This window comes from Seriola lalandi, unplaced genomic scaffold (genome assembly GCF_002814215.2).
Source record: "Seriola lalandi dorsalis isolate HSWRI2012SDOR001 ecotype SW California unplaced genomic scaffold, Sedor1 jcf7180002054939, whole genome shotgun sequence".
Taxonomy (NCBI): Eukaryota; Metazoa; Chordata; class Actinopteri; order Carangiformes; family Carangidae; genus Seriola; species Seriola lalandi.
The window spans coordinates 965,670-993,558 of NW_019525659.1; the positions used below are offsets into that span (position 1 = coordinate 965,670).

The window sequence follows — 27,889 nt, forward strand, 5'->3', positions numbered from 1 at the left end:
CCCCAGTTTGTGCAACCCCTTTGTCTTTAAAGGACAGTTCACTGCATATTCATGTTTGATACCATCCTTTAAGTCCAAAACCCTAAAGGTGAGCCAGTGTGTTTGAGAGCTGTATCACAGTATTACTCACTTTTCCATTATTGGAAAACTTAAATGATTAATTTAATTCATTAATTCCACATGTTGAATATATGTAAACCACTGGCTCTCTTTAAATATATGAAAGCGACTAAAGTGTAAATCTGTATTAGTGAACTTATCAGATGTGAACTGCTGTTACACTTGATTTTGTATGTTAAAATGATTTAACATGTGAGCTTCCACACTGTGAATTTATATCAAGTAGTTCACATGTGATAAATATGCAGTTTATTTCACATATGATAAATTCACAATTGCTTTTTTCCCAGAACAGTTATGACTGAGGCTACACGATATGCAAACAAAATCATACTGCACATATTTTGGCAGATATTGCAATTTCAGTTGGAATGGTAATTTTTACATTTTCACTGAAAAAAAATATAAAAATGATGATGGTGTGATTTCTGTTGGGTCTTTTACCAAACAAACATGTTCCCTTACGCCTGGAGAATATGGTTTGTAAGCCAGGGTGTCTCTGTAGCATCACAACACCTCATTGGTTCACCTTTATTTTTATTTATTTTTAAATGCAGCTCCTGCGATTTTTTGCAGCTTCTGTGATTTGGATATTGCACTTGGCCATATTGTGATTTAAATTATATTTTGATTAATTGTACAGCAAAAAACTAAACTTATGTTCAAAGCATTTAACTGTGCTCCGCTGTTATCTATTTTAAACTCTTCATATGTGCGAAGCAGATGGTAGTTGGTTTTTAATTACAACTTAGTTCTTGGTTGAGAAGCAGTCATTTAGAATTTTTGTCCAAACTGACTTTGCAGGACTTCTTTCAGTTTCTTACAGCAAACCATGTGATTCAGTGTTTTTCAAAGGCAGCCAATTGCTTCCATTCATAGAGCTATCAAAACCTAGTCAGGTTGTCCATCACAGCAAATATCTAAATGCTCAGACACCAGCAACAGCCTGCACACATGATCTGCTACTGCATGAGCAGAAACAACTAGTGAGTAAGAACATATTGGAAAGACAAACTGCCAACAGTTTTCACACCTCTGCAAATCAGACGGAATTAGATTAATCTTCGTCAGCTGTGCTGGGACACAGACACATGAGGATGTGTCATTTTGACCTTACACTGGTGGTGTCAGTCTGTTGTCCTCGATGTGGGGGAAGAAAACAGATTAAAAATAAAGGAGAATAACAGTCATTGAGTGAAATTACTGATTTTCTAGGATGATACCGACCAAATCAGCACAGCAGTAGAAAGACAGAGTATAAAACAGGAAGCAAAGCCTTTGGAATCATCTGTTTTTGTATGAACTTAAAATGTGGACAGGTCTTGATCTAAGTTACAGTTATAAACAACCACAATCTATATTGTTCTTGTTCATGTTGAAAACATTGTTCAAACATTCAGTAGCTGGTTAAATGTGTGTGAAGTCAGCTGATCACGTCATCAGAAGCTAACTGGAGTCAGGAGTTATCAAACCTGGAGTCCAGTCAATGAGACCAGATTGGAGGTGTGAGTTAGAGACACTTTGACTTAAGAAACACTCAAACATTTTGAGTTTTTTGTTCACAAGAAGCATCTTTTGCAAAAAGCATCGTCAAACTCCACAGTGCAGCTATGCACATCACCATGAAAACATCCTCCCACAGGTGGAGCAGGGTGGAGGGAGCATCAAGATCTGGGTCTCTGCTGCCTCTGGACCTGGACAGCTCCACATCATCAGGTTTATCAAGGTGTCTTCAGGATCATGTCAGGGTGTCTGTCCACCTGCTGAAGCTCAGGAGAAGCTGCTGATGCAGCAGGACAGTGACCCTCAACATCAAAGGAAATCCACCTTCTGGAGTGGTCCAGTCAGAGCCCAGACCTGAACCCAGTAGAGATGCTGCGGACTGAAGCTCAGAGAGCCGCTCACACCAGACATCCTGAGAATCTGTCTGACTGAAGCAGCTCTATAGGAAGAATGATCCAAACTTCCTCTTTAACATTGAGCAGCTCTGATCAGCAGCTACTGAAGAGCTGGTTTCAGAGGAGCTTCAACCAGTTATTAAACCCAAAGTTTACTGACTGTTTCCATCGGCGCTGTAAATGTTCATTAACTTTGTTACATTTATTACATTGATATAAGCTTAAGGACACTGTGTTTTTCTGCATTTGTGACTTAGATGAAGATCAGATCACATTTTATGACCAATCAGTGCAGAAAAACCAGGTGATTCCTCGGGGTTCTCTGACTTTTTCTTACCACTGTAGATACAGTTGTGTGCAAGTTTGGAAACTACATCCTTTGTTAATTTGTAAAGTCAAAAGAAGTAACTTTTTTGTATTATATATTGATCTAATTTCATATCACATGTACAGTGTCAATCTGATCACTTTTTTACAAAGTAGTTTTAACTACTTTTTCTAGTTAGCTTTAGTTAACTTAAATAGATTTTTCCCTGGTGTAGCTTTGCTGTAGTTCATCTTCTTCCAGTGTGAAGTAACTGGTAGCTTTCAGCTTCCCCCACACTGGTGATCAGATCTCACCTTCCTGCTCTTTATGCAAATGAACACATAGATCATTTCTGTTTGCAAAGACCATGTGTGTTGATGTTTTTAACTGGTCCAGCTATGACAGATTGGTCAGTTCTCAATGTGTTTGTGAGAGAGCTATACAGTGAAATAAGGTCTCAGCCATTTAAAACAGTAAAACAAATAGTGGCAGTGTTGATATGGTGACAATTCCTCACTAATAAGTCAATGTATGGGAATTTTAGTTCATTATAAATTGTGTCAGGACTGATCAGACTGTGGATTATACAGGTCTGATGGAGACCTGTGGTGAAACCTGTTGGCTACACTGAAGAAAACCTTGTGACACTCTAAAATAAGTTTGACACTAAGCCTAATTTATAAACCATGACAACACCATGAATGTTTAGGGGTTTTGATAGTATGTGCTGATACCTTGTGTCTGTAGGCTTGTGCTTCAGGTCTAACCTTTCAGGACAGCTTTAAACACACTCATAAAAACCAGTTTGTTCCCAGCCTTAAATCTGCTGTAACAATGACATCCAGCAGGACAGTGGGCCTGCAGCGTGTTTGATTGGCCAGCGCAGCACTTTTGCTAGATGACGTCACGTTGTGCTGCAGCAGAGGTTGAGCCGTTTTCTTTTTTTGCTGGACAACACCGTGTTGTTTTGCTGTAGCCCCCAGCATTGGCCCCCTGCTGCGCTGCCTGACTGGCTCCTTTTAGATGAATGACTCGGCTCAGGTTGGTCTGAACGCAGCCTCACTGCTCACATCTCATTTTTCTATAAGTAGAAACACAATGTTTAAAAAAAAAATAAGGTTAGACAAAACATTCACACCACTTCCTGCCTTAACTTTGACTCCTGGTCTGTGTGGGCACAGTTGAAGGATTATTATTCCCTTTTCTACCAAAATCAGAAAGATGTTGCAGCAGGAAAAGGAGTGAAAATTAGTGGCTTCACCTGGGTGATGTGTTTCCATCAATGCTGATCAGAGCTGCTAAATACATGCGTTTACTGCAGAGTCATTTGACCCGGGTGTGAATGCTGATTGTTCCCTTTTCCGTTAGCGATGAAAGCCAGATGTTAGCAGGTCTTAGCAGGTTTGTTGACCTGTGGAAAAGGGGCTTCAGTGACATTATCGGTTTGCTCACTTTAATTTTCACCTTCAAATAAAATGGTAGCTGTCCGTCAGCTTGTTTCCAGCCTGCGTGATTATGTATCTGCTCATGTTTGTTGTATCGTTAGTGATGCAGTCGCAGTCACAAGTTGTAAAAAACGGTAATTTTCCTTTTATGAAACAATTTGTTGCTTCATTCTGAGTAAAACCATCCAGCCATTATTTTACAGTGTTGAATTGAAACCATTTATTACAGCAGAGATAAAACAGCAAAGTGATTAATGCTCAGTTTTGTTCTTATAGTCAGGGGAAACCATAGACTGTTTATAAATATATTCCATCTCCAGCGAGGAGCCCGTCCATGGTTTGATGTACAGTATGAACTAATGGTGTTGTTATTTAGCTGCAGGCCTGGCACTGATGGAAATGACAAACATAAGGAGAGATGATTAACTGTTGCGAGGTGCAAGCAGCACAAGCTTTTCCCAGAGTTTTATTGCCCTCACCATGTGCTCTGTTACCTCCTGTCCGTGTTTCCCCTTCCCCAGTCAAACTGTGAAGTGAAGCAAAGCGTAGCAGCACTGGACAGAGCCAGAGGAGTTAGCCAGAGGTCACTCCATTAATCTGGAGCTGGTGAAAATGTGGGGGGATGTGTGCAGGGCCATGAGTTTCCCTCAATGTTTAGATGAACTTGTGATTCTCTGCTAAGATGTGAAAACTTTATTTTGGACCAACAGTAAGACAGCAGAGATGAAGCTGTGTACAGTTTATCCTGTGTTCATTTCAAAGTCAGAGTGGTCAGAGTGGCGGTTTGGATAATGCACATTAGTATCAGCATTATAAAACCGCTGCTCCTGCTCCACTGGCTCACCCTATAGACTTTACATTGAGGTGACATCATACTTTCATATTTTATAGTCTCTATTTAATTTTTACACATCGAAAATTGGTTTTAAAATTTCTATTACTACGTGTTCTCAGTTTGTGTTTTACAGATGTCTCTTTTATAATGGTGGCCTCTGAGGATTGCTTGTTTGCAGTGGTGCGTTTAGCCACTCAGAGTGCATCATAACAGCTCTGTTGATACCAAGGATGTATTGTAAGAACTAGATAGCAGACTCCATGATGGGGCCCATTCATTCATTTTAATGGCAAATGCCTGAAGCATGAGCCAAAGCAATTTTGGTGCTTCCTGGTTTACTTCCATGTTTTTCAGCTCGCTGCATGTGTGAACTAGTCCACACTACTACCATATCCATTCAGATGAGCGGCTTAGCTCCATATCAACATCCATACAATCCCTACTCCCTGATTGGCTCTCATCAGCCTGGACTACCAGTGGTGAATACTGATCTTGCTGTTTTTGTTAGCTGCTGCTAACCCTGTATTTTAATGCTACAACTGTCTCTGCTGTTCCTTGTTCAGAGTATTTACTGCAACTAATCAAATGCAGAGTAGACAACCTACTCTGTCTTATACAGATGCCGGGCATTATACAGATGCCCCCCCCCCCCGAGTCCATGTTTGTACCTTTCCTACAGAACAGAGGCAGAATAAAGGTACAACTAGGGCTGACTGTTCGCGATTCATTTGTGGGCGTGTTATAAACATGGAAATTATTTATATCGAAAATTTAATCGAGGAAAATCATTTTGCGATCATTATTGCTATCGTTTTACCGCCCAGCCCTAGGTGCAACATTCCTGCCTTGAACAGTGCTGTGTAAAAAGGTCTATAACCCACCGTCTCCCATCAATACTGGTGCCTCGTCATCCCTCCTGCAACACTGGTAGCTTTGTTCTAAGTCTGAGCTAATTGCTGGCTGGTGACAAGCACTCAAAGGAGTGTGAAACTGCTTGAGGAAGCTGCAGGGTGCTATTGTATGAATATACTCAGAGCTGTAGCACAACATGGAGACAGAGCTCTAGAAAGACCTAGAGTCTCTGATATCTGCAGATGTAAATGACTGAGGGTCATTTCAACACCGCTGAAATCTAAACCTCAGCATTACAAACATTAAACAGTATAGTACTTGCGCTCAGTGTAAATGGGTCACACCAAGCTCCCAGCAGCAGCACTGGGCTGTGCCACCATTTTGGTCCGGTGGCCATCATTACAGCTGAAGACTGTGATGCCCTCTGGCCTAGAAAGACTCATCTGTATTACAAAGGAAGCAGCTGTAAAGTTGAAGCCTCAGCGTGTGGGGTTGGAAATGTCCTTAGCTTGGTAGCAAAGCTTCCACCCCCGTCCTCCAGTGTAAACACTGCAACAACCATGTTTAATGTGAATGGAGCTACAGTGGCAGAGTCAGGTCTTGTGCGAATGGTAACAAGGAGGGATTTGACCCACGGCAGCCGTCTGCTATGAATGGGTCAAACATAGGTTGAACATGTCGAACATAATCCAGGGTCTAACACAGGGGGGTTGTAGCGCATTTTGAATTAGTGAAGGTAAAGAGTCAACAGTCTGAATGATACCTGCTCAGTGAGGGAGGAGGGTGTGAAGCCTCCAGTGTGTTTCATCTGAAGCTGCTTCTGCCCAGTTTTATAACTTTCTAAAACAGACAGTCCTTCACACAGTGATTGGTCAGTGAGTGGAGGTGAGATTCGAACAGGATCTGCACTTTCTCAAGTTTTTTCACTTTTTGTGCTACACTATAAACTCCTCTGAAGAGACTGTGCTCTCATATCCCCATTTTCATGATTCATCATGTCTTGGCCTTCAATGATTTTCACTTCATCTTTTCAGATCAGGTACAAACACTGACCTCATTCATTTGAAGGTTTAAAGTTATTATCTGTAACTTTTCCACATTAAAAATGTCTAAAAACAACTAGACCTACGTTCTATATTAAAGCCTGACCAATTTATTGGTCGGCCGATTCTATTGGCCAATATCGGCCTATCACAGACATATCGGTATCAGCATATGTATTCTCCGATATGAGCTGATATGAATACTTTCATTAAGAAGCAATAATGCAGTGGAAATGCTCGGGTCAAGTCAAGTTACATAGGCAGCATTTTATGTATATTCTTTGTTTTCATTCAAGTTAAATAAAAAAAGTGGAAACTTTTTAGTCAACACGCAGCTATTGTGTGTCTGCTGAGCTGTGTTGGCGAGTCACTGACTTTTTTGAGGGACCCATAGAGGCAGAAGTCACAGACTGTTTTTAAGAAAATATCTTTACAAAAAAGTGATGCACCAGGCTGCGACACGCTTATTGTTCAAGGCTTTGTGACTTATTTTGGTTTATTTTAAAAGCATCGAACAACAAGCGTGTGCCAGCCGGGTTCATCACTTTTTTGTGTCCCCTGGAAACACTTCCAGCTGTGATACTTGCAGCTCATTTGTCTGTTTGCTTGTGTTGTGTGTTTTTGCAGCAAACGTGTTGTCAGATTGACAAGGATGTTATCTTACTTTGTATTTGAAATTCAAGAAAGAATTTAGCCACAATCCTCAACTCGAAACAAACAAAAGCTTTTTCTTTCCTGTATTTGTTGACAGAGAGAATCGACTGCTCAGAGACATAGTGCTGTATGCTGGTATGTCTTGGGTCTGGTACTAATTATAATTCTGGATCTGGGACTAATTAGAGCAATGCAAGACATTCCCATGGACAGGGCTCAGTGTGGACTGACTTGTAGACAGGATGGACTCGGTTAGCCAACTGCTGCAACAAAAGTTGTGTGTTTAAGACACATTAGTTCCTGGCTTTTTCTACAGACGGCTCATTCAGTTGGTGATAGGCCGTTTGAATAATCACAGAGCTCTGTCTTTAACTGTGTCAGTGGCCACGGCATGCATTAATGCTATAGATGGACTTAATCTTGATTTTAATTTTGAAAAGAAACTATATGTGAACATATGCTGCAAATTACTGGAGCTGGTGAGCAGACACGGAGGAGGAGGCCTCAGTGTTTGAAAAAGAAAAAGCAGAGTGACTGTAGACTCCTCTGTTCCTCAAATGCCTTGTTCTTCATATGTTTATGTGTTTATATGTGGAGTATAAACAGGGCGGACATTTTTCATCGGGGTGAGGCATCACTGAAGAGGTAAAGAGAAAGAAGGAAGAACAAGTTCAGACCAAATATTTTTAATGCACAGATGTTGAGAAATGAATGATTAAATTAATGAATTTAAATAAAGTTTGCTTTAGTGAAAATGAGTTGGTTCCCATTAGACCACACCCCCTCACTATGTTGAGGATCTTCATGTTGGGAGGTTTTATCAGTTGTTTGCCTTAAGAACTATGTTACATAAATTGTATAGTCTGTAAAGAGAGAGCCAGACCGCCCCTCCCAAACCCTCTACACTCACCCAGAGGTCAAAGGTCAGCCGAAGCACTTGTGAAGTCGCCAGACCTTTTGTGTCTCACTTTGTATATTTAAGCCATTTTGTCACAACAGTTATCACTCAGAAACATTTATCCAGAGAAAAGAGAAAAGCTTTTTTTTCTAGATCTTTGTTTCCCAGAAGACAACACTGTGGATGTTTTTTAATCGCGCTGAATTCCAACATGCGCCTGGTTATCATCTGTTTGGATGAGGAGATATTTGGAGCCACAGGCAGTGTTGTTGAGTCTGTTCATAATTATCCTGTTAAGACATCGCAGGATGTGTTCTTGTGTTTTATGGTGAATACTTCTCTACCTGTGTAACTGTCTTCAGAGGGACTTTGTTGTATTCATGTATATTTGACTGTTGATCACTCACACATTCCTCCCTAACTCCATGAATAGAAACAGGGTTACCTCTGAACGTGTGCTGCTCTGCACGGTTTGACTTGGATCCTGGATCAGTCAACATTAAAGTAGATTGCTGATCTGAATGAGAAGCAGTTTTCATAGTAAAGCATTTAGAGAAGGACTTCATGATCCAAATAGCTGATATGGGCGCATGATGATCAATAAATAAGTAGTAAGTAATAAGTAATCTCTATTAATTATTATCTTATAATAGTTATTGATAATTTCAGTAAAGCCCTAACTCCCTAAATCCTGTATATGTAGTGGAGACTGGGGACACTTGTCCTGCACATGCTCAGTTAGACCCTCCTCCACCAGGAAGACAGAAAACATGTTCAACATTGTTAAACTGACCATACCTGAGCTTTTGTTTGATTGAATCGAAACTGACTTAGTTTGAATCATTGTGTCGGTGACTTGGTTAGCATGTGTCAGTGTGTCTATCACATGATGTTCTGTCGTGGCTGACAGGGTGGAGACGGTTTTCAGTCAGTTTTCGACATGTTTCGCGGTGTGGAAAATGTGTTTGCTCGCTCAGTGCGCGCTCGCTCACTGCAGACTTTTAAACATCACGGGTGAAATAAAATGCAGCAAATACTCGACCAATCAGAAATGTTCCAGACCACACCCCCAAAGTTCCTGAACTTTTGGAAAGTACCGTCCTTTATATGATGTGTCATATGTACTGATCTTTAAATGGTGTGGGTCATTAGTAGGTATGTGTAAGTTTAATATATAAAAGTTTAGTCTCTGAGTAACTGAGAAAAATGCAAAAAGTGTTGCAGCTGTCTCCAGTCTCTATACCAAGCATTTGCTCAGTGTTGTATATAAAAGCACTTGCAGTGAGTTGAGGCTGGTTTTCTATGTGTTGTAGAAAATGCCACTTATTAAGAGGCTTCATCCGTTCTGGAAAAAACCCTCAAATCATTTCCTCATTCTCAAGTATTAAAACTATAACAGGAAAACAGGCTATTAAAGGTCCAGCAATCAAAATCTGACTTAATCTGTGTGATCCTGTAGACCTGCCAGTGGCTCCATCTTTACTAACATGTAGGATTCTACCGAAAACCTCAGAACTTTATTTTAATTGCTACTGGAGACCCCAAACTCTCCACGTGTCTGAGCTGAGTATTTCATTCAGTGTCTTTTATTCATGAATACTCTCTCAGTAGATTTTTCAGAACATTTTTTTTACCATAGAATTTGATATTATGATATAAAATGAAGCTGTGATAGAGTCTGTAGCCATGTAGCCACTTCTGTGAATAATAAGGCTGCAATTATAAAGGCATTTAAAAAGTTCCAAATTTATTTATAATTCACAGACAAAAATAGACTTATGTACAAAGATCAAAGTGGTAAATGTGGAGTTGTGGAGTTAGAACAACGTAATCTTACCTGACCTCTGAAGTCCACTCTTCATCTCTGCTGTACTCTTAGTATGACACATCTGAACCTGCCACCAAACTCCTGATGGTCCATGTCATTCATTTTGCAACGAGGTTTTTATAAGGAAGAATATGTGGAATAAAAAAGATGGTATTTCTAGCTCTACTGCATCACTTTTGATCTTTATTTAGAAACTGTCCATAGTGACTGAGACAGTGTTACAGGATTGCAAAGCAATTGTTCAACTTGAGTATTTAATGGATATTTTGTAGAGTTTTTTTTCCCAATAGTCTTTCAATGGAATAATATTTATTTAATGTTTATTTATATATGGACAAGGATATACCACAGTATTGTCTAAAATAATCTGTTGGGCCTGTAATTACATGGGCCTTTAAAATACATATTACTCAACAATAAAATACAATCAAAATACAAGCAATTCACAGTGATACAATAAAAGCACCTGGTCATTCATGATTGATCCCTCTTTAAAAACATGTTGATCCCACAAACAGAAAAAGACATTTGACTAAATGAGGATTAACAAAAAGGCGTCTTACAGCTCCCAGTTACTGAGGCAGAAACACCAGCAGGAAGCAGCGGGTCACTTAAGCTGCTCAGCAGCAGATCAGCAAATTAGAAGGTAATTTAGTCAATCATGCAATTAATTCAATAGATAAAGTGTGTAAATAAATGTATCATTACTGCAGATAATAAGCAGTAACAGAAGCAGGAGAATGGGTCAGTGGACTTCAACCTAGCTTCAAACAGCTGAGTACAGCAAACCCTCATTGATATAAATGGGGTGGACAAAATAATGTCTTCAACAGCAAGACAAACTGCAGCCTCCAAAATGACCAAACAGTTAATCAAGACATCAGTAACACAGTTTTAACACAAACTGAACACTATAAGCATTGTGGAGGCAGGGTTTACTGCAGCACTGCTTTGGTATTAAGTGTACCTGATAAACTGACAACTGTCTGTAGGTGGAGAAGTGTTTATGCCACAGATAAACACTTTATCTTGTGACGATTTTACAGTAAACATTTGGTCAGCTTTAGGGAAAGATGGTGCTTTGGGTTAAAACAAGCACCATGTAAAGGTTAGAGGACATCGTCATGGTTACAATGATAAATGCACTCTCTTCCTTTTGCTCCTGTCATCATTACTACAGCCATCAAAAGGCTTTGACACTTGAACGTGAACATATGTCCGGTAGAGGCTTAACTAGAAAACGTAGAAAATATAGATCGTAATAACCTACTTGCTCTAAGAACCCATGAAGGACAGTCTCCAGTAGAAATGCCAGGAAAATGTCAAAATCAGTCTGTTCAACGGCCAAAAAGAAACCTTCTATTGTTTCATTATCCAGGACACATGTGGCTGTAGTGAAACTGAGGCTCCTGAACCTCTGTTCACAAGTTCACAGCACATGGAGTGAAGGATATATATATGTGATGTGAAGGACTGTTATGGTTCTTTACACTTTATTGGACAAACCAAATTCAACTGAAGAGGTATAGAAAAACTGTTATGATACCTTTGTGTTGATGGATTAATCTGCTGAGGCAGTCGTAGAGTTAAACACTGGATGTTTTGGTGCTCGGCCTTTACAGGCTGCCGTGGGTCTGTGAAAATATGTTAACAGCAGGGCTGTCAGGATGACAGCCTGTCCCTCCTCCTCCAGCAGATGCTTAGTTAATCACAGTTCAGAGGCAGAGAGGATTGAAGAAGCTAAAACTGAAGTGAAACTGTGTGATATTCTGCTGCGTGGTTCCTCTCATCTCCACATTCCTGCTCCTCCATCGCACTGTTTGGACGCAGGGAAGAACGACTAAGTGCCGGTTCGGAGAAAGATAAACAATTGACACAAGAGCTGTGTTTTACATGCATCCAAGAACAGTTTCATGGTTGGGCATGGTTCTCCACAGACATGGCTTGGTATGCAGTGCCTGGTATCTTATCAGAGAGCCAGTAAAAGGCAAATGACTCAGCTCGTCCCCCCGTCCTGACCTTCCCAAGTCTCATTTATTGTCTTGTCTTTGAGCCTCCAAATGGTCAAATATTTGAACGGAAGTCGCTGCTTTTTTATGAGATGGCTATTGTTGTTTTAACTCAGTCATGGGGATGGAGTTACCCCTGTGTAAGCTGCCTTTGATGAGGGCTCCCAGGGTGGGAAGATAGCATCAGAGCCAGTAAAGGGGAAATTCCATGGCAAGTGATACCATCTGACAATCCAGTGAGTGCCATGATTCAGTCATTATGTCAGAGAGACTGTAAACGTGGTTTACATGCACGTTTACGTCTAAATAAGAGCGATGGAGCCTGTGTGACAGAAGTGGTCACATCTGGACCAGGTTTGTAACGCGTTTCCAGTACTGCTGGAAAAAAAAAAGTTCTCAGTGCATGTTGGGTAAAATTTTACATTTTTATAGGTTCACATTTCAGATAATTGTAGTTTGAGTTTAACAGAGAAAACGAGAAGAGAACTTCGAAAGAGTTCAGTGTGCTTCAAACAGACTGGGGGATGTTGTGCCCTCATTTCTCCTGCTTTCTTTTGTGTCAGTTGAAGAGCACTGTTTACTTGTTATTAGCATTTAGCTTATGAAACACACAGCATAACATTTAATAGACCTGATTGTTTTGTATGTTGTGCTGTGTGTTTTTTAATATATAAGCTGATTTTAGATTTTATCGCTTTTATTTCCACCAACCCCTGAAAAAAAATCTCTGACTGATCAGCTGCCAAATGCTCCTCTGGGTTCAGTAGCTAGTTGCTAACGCTGTGTATCAGTCTTGTACAGGTAATACAGGTAGTGTGGGTCTGTCACAGCATTTTCACTCACAACAGCTGCCTGCTGCACAATGACTGAACCAAACAACAAGTTGAAACCAAAACAATGAGCAGAAAGAGGTGACACAGGAGAACTGTACAGTAACACTGTGATCGTTAATCATACTGAACTTAAAGTATCTATACAGCAACCAAAAAATACGTCATTACAAGTGAAAGCCCTGCATTCAGAGCCTTATTGAGCCGGAGTACAAGTGTGTAATATCATCAGCAAAATGTACTTAAAGTGCCAAAAGTGAAAGTTCTCATTGTGCAGTGTCAGTTTTCCTGTTATGATGGGTGTTTCATACTGCATTAGTCTTATGTTACTGCTGTAGATGTTTCTGGTGGAGCTGATTTTAACTTAATCTTTAATCTACAGTAATGCATCATGTTCTCACTGTCCTGTTTCCAGCTGTGTGACGATGCATTTTCCAGCTGATCCAAAGCGTTTTAAATAATTTGTTCATCTTACCTGTAAACAAACTTAATCTTTAAACATTCAAAAGCAACACGTGGAGATAGATGGTTTTCACTGGAAAGGAAGGGTATATACTGTATATAATAGTAAGTAAAGCTGTCAGACAAATGCAGTGGAGTGTAAAGCAGGCAACAATATTTGCCTCTGACATTTAGTGCAGTGGAAGTATGAAGTAGCAACAAAACTGTACTGGAGTAGTAAATGTACATAGTTACTTTGAGCGAGTAGCTGTTCATCTGGATAACTGCTGCTTCCTTCAACGTGAGGCTGAAATGTTGCCGACCAACATCAGTCATAACGTCTGTCTGACTCTGCAGCGTCTCTGCTGTGTGTCCTCAGACTTCACAGCTCCTTTCAGAGCATTAACCATGACTGACTCTGGCGTATAAAATCACTGCAAACAAATGTAAAGGTTCACTCGTAGTTCAGAAAACGTTATTAACAGTCAACTTTTTAGTCACTTTAAGCTCATTATTTTATTTCTTTACATATATATAAAGATCTGTTAGCTTGTTTTGACTTTTTCTGCTTTTAGTGGCCAAAAAATGAGGAAAACAGCTTTAAATTTTGGCTTTTGATCAATCCCACATATGTTAAAATAAAGATGTGTGAGGTTCATGAACAGTCAGTATTGTATGTTATAATAAAGGAGAATCAGAGAGATGAATACATACTCAGTTAGTTGAAGTAAATCATTATTGTTTTATGAGGTATTTCTTTCTATTTTGAGCATATAACAAACAGCTGTGAGTGGGGCCTGGTGTGTAGCTTCAGGGCAGTTGCTTTCATCAGATCTACTGACATGCAGTCTTTATGAGGGGTCGTATTTTCAGGACATTTTCTCTTTCTTCCTTCAGTGGAGAAGAGATGAAGGTGTGCGTTGGACAGGACAAGTAAAGTGATTGTTGAAATACCAATAATACATTACATCACGTTAAGTCCAGACTTTTCGTCCCACTCTTAACTGGCTTGGGAGGGTAATAATTTAGGATTTCCACTCTCATTTTTTCCTTGTTTGATTTAGCATCGTTTCGCTCCCTCTCCGTGGAAACTCGGTCCACCAGACAGGACGTTGGTTGTGGTGGTACATAAATGGCCTCACCGCAAAATTAGTCTGTACTTTCGATTATGGGAGGGAAGTTTACCACTTCTTTCTCCTGCTGGTTTTACGTTTGCCGTTTCTGCGTCAGCCGGCTGCAAAGTGAGGAAGGTCTGTTCCCCCCACATGTGCAGTTATCTGATTTCATAGCACTTCTGCTTCAGCTACAGAGAGAGTGAGAAGATGATGTAGATCTTTTGAAGATGTAGTTTTCTTAGCAACAACACATTTTTGCTTTGTTGAATAGGGACCTCCATTTTGGTGACCCTTAACTCTCATGCCGTCGTGGTTCAGACGGCACCCCAGAGGACGAACCCTTTCGACACTCTATGAGCTTTCGTCTGTCACCTCCCCAATGAGGACATGGACTTTAACTTTGGCAAAGTCATTCTCCAGTATTCATTTCATTTCATTTAACCCGCAGGACAAACTAAATAGTTCTAGATAATAATAACAACTGTGTCACAATGCTTTATGGATGCATCAAAAGAATACATTAATGCATAACTGCAATACATAAAATCAAATCTTTAAATTTTCCTTTCAATGTCAGTTTCACACCTGTGCATACCTGTAATGAACCCTTAGATATTCAATGAAAAATTCCAATGCCACACAAGTAATATACCAAACATAAGCATATCTGCACAAAACATAAAATGTACTACTTTGAGAACAACTTAGTGATGCATGTATGCAACGGTCCTATTGATGCAAAACCTCAAAACAGCAGTGTGGGTTTTCCTCCTGAGACAGCACTTATCTCTGTAACTGAGGAGGCTCTGAATAACTCTGACAGAAAACTGAGAGGCTGGCCGTGGGAGAGAGACAGAGGCACACAGTGTGGTCTGACCTGGAAATGTAGAAGAGGGAGGTTGACCAGGACTTGACTGATTTTGACTGGGGAGATGACGTGTGCCCCTCCAGCTACACTGAGATCAATGTGTGCAGAGTCTAAATCGCAGCGGGTCAAGTGCCAGATTAACATATCAAATGCAGTTGTGCAGCAAGAGAAGTATAAGTGCGTTCAAATGAATGAAAACAGCCACACACAAACAACACAAGCTGGTGTTGTAGAGGTTTAATAATGATAAGAACCATGTAGAACCTTGTAAATTTGGAAATTAGTGAATAACCAGTAACCTGTAGCTTCCATTGGGATCAGCATTGGGATCCTGTCCATGTGTGTTGTACCCCCACCTCTGTCAGATGCTGAGGACACTTGATGTGGTTTCTAACATCTGAATGGCCTCCTCCCACCCAGCCCTGTCTCCTAGTTCTACATATATAATTAATTTGCAACAGCAAATATGTTTTGAAGGAAGTGACTTAATTATATTTTATATTAACATAATGATGAAATGTTAATGTTAATGTATAAGTTGCAAATATATTGATATTGAACATCTCAGTAAAATATTCACAGATGTTGTTTTCCAAAGCAGTCACAACTCTCAGCCACGCCCCAGGCGTGCTAACCTGAAATCTGCTATATTTTTATTGGATCACTCAGAAAACAGTCAGCCAATCAGAAGAGAGGCTGAGAGCCTCCTTTCTTCTGATTGGCTGACTGACCTGTTGTTACTAGAGCTCCAGAGAGAAGCCTGAGAGAGGAGATGTAAAACTACACTGAGATGGTTTTTGGTTCTTAAAACCACAAATAAATCTTCTGATGGATCAACACTTCAAATAAAACACAGGAGAAGAGGAAAATATGGAGCTTTATCTAAAGCCACAATTTTCACTAACCTTAAAAGGTAGCCAACATTTTCATTAGGCTAAAAGCTGTTTACTCAAAACTTCATCAAACTTTATTCCTTTACTCATCAACAGCTGTCTCCAGCTGTGGAAACAAACACCAATGTTAACTCTTGTTTTGCCTATATTCCTATCTCCTCTTTTCTTCAACTTCTACTACTTCTACTACAAGTTAGCATGCTAACCAGCTAGCCTCTGCCCATTCTGTCTCGTGCTACTAGAAGTACTTTGTGATAGTGATTCATTGTAGCATCCAGTTTGCATGACAGGATGAAGAAGTAGTGCTGCCCAGAGGGCGTATTCTTAGCAAGAGACCATTATTACCACCATCACCACCACCACCACCACCACCATCACCACCACCATCACCACCCGCCCCTGGCAAGAAAACATTGTTCATCAGCCGGGAAAGGCTGAGCTGCTGTTGGTGCATGCTGTCCCTTTGTTACCCTTGTTAGAAGGCACCATACAAGATGATCAACAGTTTTCAGTAGCTCAGCAGGTTGTAGATCATTAACCGTGTTACCTACCACGCACTCTACACAGATATATTGATGAAAAAGAAACATCATGGCTGCTTGCAGCTTTCAAACACTCCATTAACCACTCTCATTCTTGGAAGGAAGAAAAGCAGTGGTTGAGTTTTCAGTCACGTTTTCCTCCTTTGACACTCTGTGGTTCTTTTGCTTCCATCCATTTAGGTTTAACTCAACCAGAAACTGCCTCCGAAGCAGCTCTGTCTTCACGAAATGTTTGTATAACTCCAGCCTGCTCTCTACGAACTGTCACATCGACCCCTGCCAATACAAGGTTGGAAGTGAGAGCAGAAAATATAGAGAGGTGGGGGTGGACGCTGGGGCGTAACAGAGACAAGGGATAGAGGAGTAAGAGGCAAGAGGAGACACACACACACACACACACACACACACACAAACACACACACTTGTGCAGCTATCCTTGTTAGGACATTGCACTGACTTCCATTCATTGTAGACAGCCTAACACAAACCCTAATCTAACTTAACCAGCACTTTTACTTTTGGCACGTTTGGGAACATGATGTAGACTTGTTTTCATTTAATGGAGACCCAAACCCAAACCCTGAGCCTGACCCAAAGCCGCCCCCCAATTTACTGGTCTTTGTTCCCAAAAGTGACTTAACTCAGACCGCCATCCCCCCGCCAACCCACCACCTATACACACACACACACACGCACACACACTTACAAGCACTTTTAACAGAAGAGGGTGGGAAGGAAAGTGTTGAGGTGTGCCAGAAGGCCCTCAGTCAAAACTCCAGTAGATGGAGCTGTGGCCTGGCCTCTCAGCTGTCAAAGGGCCCTTTCATGGTGGAGGCAGCAGGCTGCTGGAATGCAGCAGCCAGCAGTCTTACTCAGCTCTGGATGGAAAAGCATCCTATTGCCCCCAATTACACATTTTCCAAGTCTGTAGATAAATGTAATCAATGACAGCTACTGCCTGCGACCAGGCTCAGAGAAGCTCAGCTCAGTTCTTGGTTGTCTTGGTTTTCTTTTAGTGTACCCACAAAACAATATGACAAAATACTACAAAACTGTGTTGTGGGGTGCACGGTTTACAGGTGAGGTCAATGGCATCTGACAGCAGCTAATGGCCCCTAGAGGCTGCAGTGTTCATTGCACCCCACAGTACAAGTTAAAGGAAACAAACAACATATGGATGACTCTGTTTTCGAAGGGTCTTACCAGTAGTGTGTAAAATTAAAATTTAGTGCTGTGTAATTTAGTGGTACGCATTTAAAACAAATGTGCAAATTACTAATTTACTAGAAAAAAAAATATGGGGCTATTTGGGTCCCTTAGGATCTGGGGGGCCTGGGGCAGTTGGATGCCTTGTTTACTTTGCTCTGTTGGTGATCCAGCTTTGTAAAACCAGGAACCCAAAGATCAGTCTGAACATGTGGAACATCTAACGTTAAAGTCAGCTGACCTGTCTTCATTTGAACTATGTTTTAACATGGATAGATGGAGTTCAGATAAATGGGTTAGATTGTAGGGAGATGCTTGTATGTGGTAAATACAATATACAGACATGATCACTGACAATACATTGGTCATCTAACTAGCAGAAGAGAGGCAGGATTAGTTTCCCAATTCTCACTTTCAACCTATTCACCAGTTCTTTTGGATGCCAGCGCGTGAAATATGTCACATCATGTGTTTTCTTTGACCAGTGTTTCACAGAGATATGATTGATAAAAGAAGACTGAAAGGAATCAAGAGCACAAGAGATAAACAAGTGTTAAATGTTTGTTGCTCAATTTGCTTTTTTCTGGACAGAAAGAAGGTGAACCTGTGAGGTAGTTCTCATCTTGAGCCTTCAGGAAGACCTAGGACAGTGATTTTTGGTCCCACCCACTATAAATCAAACTGCGATTAGTTAATTCACCTGCCACAAGCACATGTGGCTGCAGGGCCTTCAGGCCTTCTGTCCCGGTAAGACTGCATTGTGAGTGTCGTAGACCACCTCCTCTGTTTCATGATGGTTATTCCAGTTTGACATAGACACTTAAACGTCTTCAAGAGCCTCAGACGAGTCCAATTGCCTTCGTATACTGTAGCTCTTAGAGATACCAGCACCTGGATGACTGAGAATCTTCAGTGTAAAAGATGTGGGCCTTTATCAGACAGGGAGGGTTTAATAAAGACATGCCATTGGCTGCTCTGTGGGAGATGTAGATGTGTTTCATGTTCTTTAAAGGGGGAAGATCACTCTTTGTTGGTGACTTCTGCAGTAGATTGTAAAAGAGTTGAAAATAAGCAACAGCTATAAAATCAATGTTTTACTCATCAGTTTCATGCTTTGTACTGGAACTAATTAAAATCGCATCATCCCTATTAAATAAATAAATAAAATAAAATAATCAATCACAGATATGAGCCGTGGGCTGAGTGTGATCTAGAGAAAATCAAAGACTAGTGTTTTGTTTTGATGCTTATGCTTCATCCTTGCAGTATGACTAGGAGAACTATGCCTGACACAAGACATAGTGAATATAAATCTAGCATCTGCATCTGATGCTGAAATAATCCATCCGTCTCATATTGAAGGAGGCCTGTCTCCATTTCGTCTTACATCTATGGCCGGATTAAAGTCCAATCTACACAGGGAAGTATGGCTACTGAAAGGAATGCAGTGGTTTTAGTCTCTACAGTCCTCACACCACAAACTTCTACCACCACCCACATCTGTCCAGCACATGCTCTGTATCACAGGGAACACAGGAGCCAATGCCAAGTCGACTCACACTAATAACTGAGCCGTGAATCGTGTTCACTTACATGTGCCGATTCTGATTAGCTCCCAGGGAGAGCCGGGTCCAATCACACTGGCCAGAGTATCCATTACACATGTTCCTCTAAAATACTGTGTTGTGTAAATCAGAGGGAAAACCCAATTTGCCTCACAGCCAGACTGAGAGAAGTGACGGCATCCTCTACAGACAACAAACTCTCATCGCGAAACCAAACACAAGATATGACTTTTAGCTGATTCACGTCTGTCATATTTTTTTTGTCAGTGCATTTTAACCTGTTTGTGTTTTCCCTGTCAGTGGAGAGGCCTAGAGGTCTCGTTATATCTGAGATAAACTAAATGTTTTGTTGGTTATTTTGGTAAAGAACCCTTTAACCGGGAAATGTAGTCTTACAACAGAACATTGCAACATCCCAAATAGTTGCTTGCTCTTATTTGGCTTGACATTTAATTGGGTGATTCCAGAGAGTGAGACAGGATGTGATTGAGGAGACAGAGCTGTGCTCCAACAGGGTGTGATTTACAGCTCAGCTCCGACCCCAGTTAACCCCTGCACGCAGCCCCCAATTCCCATGTTAGAGCGGTGTGGGGGATGGGGGTTCAGACACTGTTTGACAATCTGGCTAGCACTTCCTGTGAATGATTCTGACACCTTAAGGAGGTGCTAGTGACCAGTTAGGCATGCTTCCGATAGAGAAGGCCCTGTGGTCCCTATGAAGACGTTCATAACTCAGAAACAAACGCCATATTCATTCACTCTTATAGCACCACTATCAAACCAAAATTTCCAGTGTTACACAGGAAATATCAAAACCAATGGATTGTTTGCTATGAAACTTACTGAGGCCATTCATTCTTCCCACAGGATGAATAATTTCCATTTTAGACACTCAAGCCAAACCAACCAACCTTGCACACAATGCAGTCATACTCAGACTGATTGTCCTCAATATTTCTAATGGCCTTCTCAAGCACCACAAATTTTAAATCTCCACTGCTGCCAAGCCTGTAAAAACATTTCTTCACGTAGTTCCCTTTGTTAATGACTTCTCTATTGCTGTTTCTGCAGCTGATCCAGGTCCTGATACAGATGGTCTGGCTGAAGCTCAAAGTGGTGCTGCACCTACAGCTGAAGGTAAGAGGAAAACTCCTCGTTTTGTCCACTAACACCTTTAATATGTCATATCTGATTTGCTTATCCACACAAAAACACAGATGTAGAAATGTTTTAGAGATTGCGTCATGCTGGAACAGTGACTATGCATGGTTTCCTGGAGTTGTGTCATCACAGTAAGGTTGCCAGGTGTGGCACTCTTGTGCTCCAACAAAGACCAAGGCTGCAGTCGAAAAGTCTTTTTTTTTCTTATGAAGGTTCAAACTGAGTGAAATGAGCTGAAGTATCTGAGCAGCATCATGATCACAGCTGCTCCACTTCTTTACATGAGGAGGAAAGGAGCTTCAGTGCTTCCTATCTTGGCTCCTTCAGCAAAGGAAACACTTGACCTTTACTAGAGAAAAGGAGAAATGCCATCCCACAATTCCCTGCAGCAGCAACATTTAAAGTGATGCACCATTGTAGTTTCACCACAGCAGACCCACGTAAATGTAGAAACATCAGAGCAGCTGTTTTATGTTTGTGACTCGATCCAGAACTGATGGAAATCCTTGCCTGATCCACTGAAGCCCAAATCCATAAATATAGATTTATTCTCTTTAAATCCAGTGAGGAGTCATGAACAACAAGCAGGTTGAATTTATAGTCAACAATATCATCATCATGACAACATACTACAGTTTAATCATAAATGTTGTTTATTAAATCCCCTCTCATTGTGTAAAGCACTAAAAATTAATTTTATCTAGTTAACAAATGTATAAAAATGTCAAAAGTGCCTACAACAGGAAACCATGTACTCCTGAATATAATTTATTCTGATAATTTATTCTCTTGCAGAGTTCCTTGTTTTTCTTTTTAATTATTATTTTAATGGCTCAGATTTCTCTACTTTTATTTTTCTTTCATGTCATCTTATTTCAACATTTCAATCCTGTTTGTTTTGTTTTTGTGGTTAGGAGAGAAGCATTTATCCTCCATGTGTTGTAAATAAAGTTAGTTAAAAACCATCTAAGTGTAAGTACAGTCGGATTCTTTTCCTAAGTCCTTATGAATTCTCCTTCACATCTTTCCTTCACCTCATGAGGTTTCCATGAAGGTCAAGAAGTGGTTAGGAAAGGAGCCAATTTGTCTTTTTGACTGCAGCCTAAAACCAGAAGCTGTGCTCATCAAGTGTATCTGACAACCAGCACTAAAGCTGGGCACGCCGATCAGAAATAGTGCACAGCAGAGTCTGTTTCGGTTGTTTCAAACTAACAGTCTTCAGCAGTCTTTCCTCATGGCAACAGTCAGGCAATCAGCTGTGTTAAAGAGTTCATTAATGATTAGAAACAGATCTGTTAATGTCTCTGCCTTCTGGTTCTAAAGCCCTGCCCTCTCAGCTCAGCTCTGTCCTGCAGCGTGGTGTGTGTTCAGTGCGGCCTCCTCTGAACATCAATCACGTTATAATTTAAGGGGAAGCTTCAACACTGGCACCGTCTAGTTAATACCAGGGTAGAGAAATGACCATGTAGGGACCAAAGTGAACTGAGCAGTAACAGTTTCCATCAACATTTAGAACAGAAAGAAAATAATACAGAGCTGTCTGTGTCATTATTCTTTCTTCGTTATAATTATTTTACAGTTTCAGAGCACATTGTTTATGTGTGTTACTTATGTAATAGTAAGTGAGGTCACAGTTTATACTGCAGTAGGACAGCTCATTATGGGAATATAGAATATTTACAGCATTAATGTTTGGTGTCTTTTGTTTTGTTTTTTTTTTTGTTTTTTTGCCAAATAGCCAACAGTAGCATTAATAACTGTTTAAAATTTTAACATTTTGTCTTAAACCAAGACCTATTTGATCAAGTATAGGAGTCATAGGGGCCAGGAATTCAACACCATTTGGCAGCCTTTGGATTGTTTCAGTGTACAGTCTGTGCAGTCAGAGATTTTGGGCTGCACACAGACGTCTGCAGAGGGGTCCACGTGGACCCTCACGGAGGGAAGGACGTGGAAAGTATTAATTGGCCCTAACCCTACATACAGTATCTGTATAGTGGAAAAATTCTGAAGTGCTTTGGTGGTAGATCTTTGTCCTTCAAATTTCCTGTAAAGTCTCTGGCAGGTTCATGTAGGATAGACTGGATGAGCCTTTTTCCACCTCACAGCCCCACAGGCCTGCTGCTCTAATGGCTCCCTCTGTGAAACGATGGCCTTGGTGTTTCACCTGGTCATGGTACGAAGGAGCAGTGCAGAGATGTGGCTCTTTTTATGGCGGATAACAAGGTTCTTCTCTCCTGTGTCCAAGTGTGCAAGTTTCAACCTGCCTCTAATGCAGGTGAGATTATATTCAGGAATCACACTGAGCTGGAGACATGTGTCCTTCTTAGCCAGAGGTTTCTCTTTCACCAGCACAGTGAAATCTCCCAGAAAGGCTTAGTGATTACATTGGTGGCTTGAAACAGCTCATCTCAGGCTACGCCCACATGTTTTCATTTTAAAATGGCATTTTCAATCTCTGTCCACACTGTCACACCGGAAAAACACATACATACGTCATCGTTTCCAAAGGTCGCAGTTTCTGTCCATCCAGACTACGACACAACTCCAGAGTTTTCAAAATAAAACACAACCCCAGAGTTTTTGAAATAAAATAGGTCAGCAGAGTTTCCCAAAGTCTCAGTTTTTGATGCTGGAAAACTCTGAGTAGTGTGGACGGCAGGAGGAAACTTAGCAAAAGTGAGGCATTTTAAAAAGAAAATGTAGCAGTGTGGACATAGCCTGAGATATGAGATGAGTGGTGCCATCCTTTAGACCCCAGAATCTGGTTTGAGCACTTGAAAAACCCAGCCCTGCCGATGAGAAAGGGTGCAGTTCTTACAAGTGAGCTAAAGGTGGATGAATTCTTGCTTTAGTCTTTCAAATGAAGCAGCTCACCTCTGGGTGAATCTCTACCTCCTCTTCAGCATGTACCAGTTCAAATGTCCTGAACACATGTGTAGGAACAGTTAACTGATGAACCATGTTGTCTGTGTTAGGTGAAATTCAGGAGGTTTTCAAAAAGAATAACATGTTGATAGCATCTAGCTTCAAGGTCAGGTTAATCACAAATGAGTTCTGCAAATTCCACATCTTAACACATAATTCAAGTCGAGGAACAGTTGGTTCTGAGTGGGAGGCTTCTTCAGTTGTATGAAGTTTTCACACGGGTTAAGAGCGGTTGGATGGCTGTTCTTCATGTTGGTCTGGAATGTGCTCGCATTTGTCTTATGAGTACTTCCCACACATATGAGTAATCTGCTGCCTGACCTTAGAACCCTGACATTGTCTCTTCCAGGCGAGAGAAGTGCTTTGGTATCTGAGTCAAGCTTTGGAACATCAGTAGGTCTGTTTCTCAGATGAGACGAAGAACGTCTCCCAGCGCTCTTAATGGGGGTTTATGGAGGAGATTTTCAGAAACTGTCCAGTTTGAGTAAAGCACCTTCATAAGTTCAGGAGAAGAGTAACGTTCGTGGGGCCATTCCCAGGCTTCACTTAGAACTGCTTCTGGGTCGCTAACCTGGACTCGACTATTCTTTTCACACGGACAGCAGATACTCCTCGTTAGCAGACCTCATCCCTCACTGGCCCCTAACAGCATTTTTGAAAGTTGACTGTCACCATCCATATGCACTTGTATGATCAGCAGTGTGCTTGTTCGACAGTGGCGTGCTCAAACTAACAAATATGTCTGGAGGGCAGAATATTAGTTGCAATCAAAAGTAAAGTATACATAAAAATATATGTGATACACAATTAAAACCCAGCAATGCTTGTCCTGCTCATTTGTTTACACTATTGGCCACGATGGTCTAATACCCCAAAATGATTTTAAGAGATAGCTATCATGACAACAGATTTCTAATGTCGCACGGTATGTCGTCATATCAACCAACCCTAAATGACAGTTGTATATACTTGGTGTTATTGGTCAAGACAAGCAAAGTATTAAGGTTTGTTCCCAGCCGAAGCATGATATCAGTAGATCAACAGTTGGCAGCTGAGCAGAACAGTTTTAAGGCAAGCAGATATCATATTCACATGATGTCAAAGCCTCTAATCAGCACATGAACACACCATAATTCAGCAGTTTGTATTTGGGCCAAATATCATATTTGATAGGAAAATCTCCTTTATGAAGTTTTGGCATTTGCTGCATTTGTTGAGTGGCCATTTCTTAGACAAACAGGCTGATGGTCCAGTGGACTGGATGGTGAACCGGCTTTGGAAGCTCTCCAGAGCGCTGGCTTTGAGACAAAGCTGATTTTCATGACCTCCATCTCTTGGGGATAAGACAGATCAATCAGCCAGTTTAGCCTTGATATTTGAGACAACATACTTTACTAGTCTCAAAGTTGTTTGACTTTTGACCAGGACTGATGACGTCTAAATCTCCCAGTGGATTATTGAGTACATGCAGGCGTGCTGCCTTTACCTCTGCTGGACTGGGATACGTTCTACGAGAGTGTGGTGGTTATTGATAAAATAGTTAAAAAGTGCTGATTGCAGTGTTGTGGATACCTCAGATTTTGATCACTCCTCCATACAGACTGTCACTGTGTCAACAAAAGCTGATGCCAACAATGGCCACGCCATTTATATATACACCTTAGTTTATTGGGGTTTTGAGAAATCAGACAAATGAGAGGGAAAGGGCTTAGACTTGTCTATATAGGTAGACACAAGAAATGAAATGAGGATGAGGTGAGGTCTTGCTCCCGAACCTGAGGGTCAGGTCAGATGAAGGAGGTCAAGTACGACGGCCTGCAGACGTCGAAGAACTAGGGTTGCCACCCGTCCCGGTTTTCCCAGGATTGTTTTCTTTTTTGAGCGACTGTCCTGGAAAATTAGCATTCTTTCCTGGAATATGAATTGTCCTGGTTTATGTGAAAATGCACGTCTAATTTAGAATTTCATAGTTTCAAATAAAACTTCATTTCTTTTCCAAGCCTGTGTCTGTAAATGGATGAAGACGGGAACAATAGTGCCCAATTTACCTTATTACCTAGCAACTAGCGGCTCCTTGGATCTTTTGGCTGTGTGTGTAGCTGTGGTAAGCGTGTGATGATCAGCAGCAGAGGATGTTGATGGTACGGTCAGTTTTGCTTTATGGAGTGGAGAAGGAAGTGTCACAGTGGTCTGCAGGCTGAAATGGGTTGTAGGTTTAAGTAGTGAATAATGCTAGGAGAAAGTAGTCGTAGGCCTTTGATTAACATACTGATGTGAGGGTAGAGCTCCAGTGAGTAGACTGATGAGGACGTTAAACCCATTGATGTAAACTTGGATGGTGGGCGTTCTTATTTTGAGAAGTGAAGTGAGGTGATGAAGCTGATGATGTGAAGGAAAGGAAAAGGCAGGCTACACCAGGCGTGAAATGTGAGTAATACGACGACTGTGGCCTGCTGGGATTTGGTGATTGGAGGGAGAAGCTGCGGTTCAGTTGGAGATGTTGACTGAAGATGCTGGGGCTGGTGTAGAATGGGAATGTGAGTTGTGATTAGGCAGAGCAGCGCTGACCCCCTGAAGGGTGAGTTTACTGTCGGAGTCCTTTTACTACTGCTGCCTGTCAGCTGTTTTTATCTTTCCCTTCCTGCCCCGCCCTCACACCCTAACTCACTCATTCAGAGAGCTGCAGCACATCCTTTAATGACGGCTGAAGACGTTATGATTAAAGAGCTGCGTGGTGACATCACTCATCTGTGGGCTGCTCTCTGGGGAGCTCTGCTGTGGTCAGGTTGGGGAGCTGGCCACACATCTGTTTTTCCATTGTGTAAACTCCAGAGCCAGGCTGCTGCCCGACATGCAGATGGTACTGAGAGCCAGGGGACTTCTGAGTGAGTGTGTGTTTATCATTGTCTTTGCTCCTGAACCGTTCCGTTTTATTCCCTTATTCAGCAATCTACTTGGCTGACAGGAGTCCTAGAGAGTCAGGAGTACTTAAAAACATTCCTGCATCATCTCTGCGTTCTAACATAATGAAGACCAAGGCTGAATCAGAGATACATTATTTCTAGTAGATAGTATCCTGATTCAAATATTAATTCTAACTCTAAATATTCTAAACTACATTTTAATTCTGCCTAAATACTAGTAAAGCCCTTCTCCAGTGTGTCCACCCAAAACACAGGCAACTGGGGCAACAGCTGTGCACTTCATATTCTTTTTAACGAGTAACACCTGGAGCTCCACAGTTTTAATGAGAAAACAGGTAGACATGTGGCTGCAACATAGACTGTAAATAAAGATGGACGTAGCCTCTGTGATGCCACCCACAGCTTTCTGAAGAGCGGTTTTGAAGCTCAGAGCGAGCTGCCCTACTGTTGCCATCTTGGCAGTTCCTGACTCCACAGCTAACCCCCAGTTAATCCAAAAGTCGTCAAAGAGGAGGGGCGTGTGTGGAGCTGAGACTTCGGTGCATGCTAGTTTGTGGCAAGCGTACACTCTTAATAAGCCTTAATATCAGTCTTAATAAAATGTAAACAGGTGAGTTATATAAACAGGTGTCATGAAGGAGGGAATTAGCTCTAGAGACCAAAACTGTTTTTGTACCAGGCTGTAAACATGTTTATTTCTGCTGTAAAGTTCATTTTAACATGGGAGTCTATGGGGACTGACTCACTGCTGGAGCCAGACTCTAGTGGTCATTAGAGGAACTGCAGCTTTTGGTGCTTTAGTGTTGGCTTCATGTTTCAGCCCTGGAGGTGGATGTTAGGCTGAGATAAGCAACATGATGCGATGTCACAATATGAAGATTAAGCAGACATGCAAACCATTAAATTATCAGACTGCCATCAATCATTCCTCTTGTAAAATAGGCAAATCTAGACTGAATTAAACATTATGAATAATTTCAGAAATACAGTATTTTTTCATTCTACTTTACACATGGCACTGAGGTGGTATTAAGCAGCATGGATCATTGTATGACAGATGAAACGGTGCAGCATCAACGTGATGATCATAAGATCCTCAACATGTCCAGAGTGGATTAAAAAGTGAATTCAGTTGCTCCTGGCTGTGTATTTCAGCTGCTGTGTTTCATCTCCAGGTTATTTCCTGGAGTTCCAGGGGCCAGTCAACAACATCACCCACTTCCAGGGCCAGACAGCCACGCTGCACTGCAGAGTGACGGGAAACCCTCGACCCTCCATCCGCTGGCTGAAGAACGATGCCCCTGTGGTCCAGGAGCAGGGACGCATAACCATCCGCAAGACGGAGGCGGGGTCAAAGCTCCGCATCCAGGACCTGGACACCACAGACACTGGCTACTATCAGTGTGTCGCCTCCAACTCGCTCAAGGTCATCTCTGCCACAGGCGTCCTGTATGTTAAACTAGGTAAGGTTCACACTATTATACATTGTCTTCATTATTTAGGCCTAAACCATATGTCTACAACTTT

At 41.3% G+C, this 27,889-nt stretch overlaps 1 protein-coding gene across 1 annotated transcript in view; it reads left to right on the plus strand.

Annotated features, from left to right (window-relative positions):
• Positions 1 to 27,889, plus strand: part of ror2 (receptor tyrosine kinase-like orphan receptor 2) — a 41,433-nt gene that overhangs the window by 1,417 nt on the left and 12,127 nt on the right. The window contains exons 2-3 of the mRNA XM_023397811.2: positions 20,421 to 20,486; positions 27,538 to 27,825. Of these exons, the coding sequence (XP_023253579.1) occupies positions 20,421 to 20,486; positions 27,538 to 27,825 (354 nt within the window). The remainder of the gene's footprint in view (positions 1 to 20,420; positions 20,487 to 27,537; positions 27,826 to 27,889) is intronic.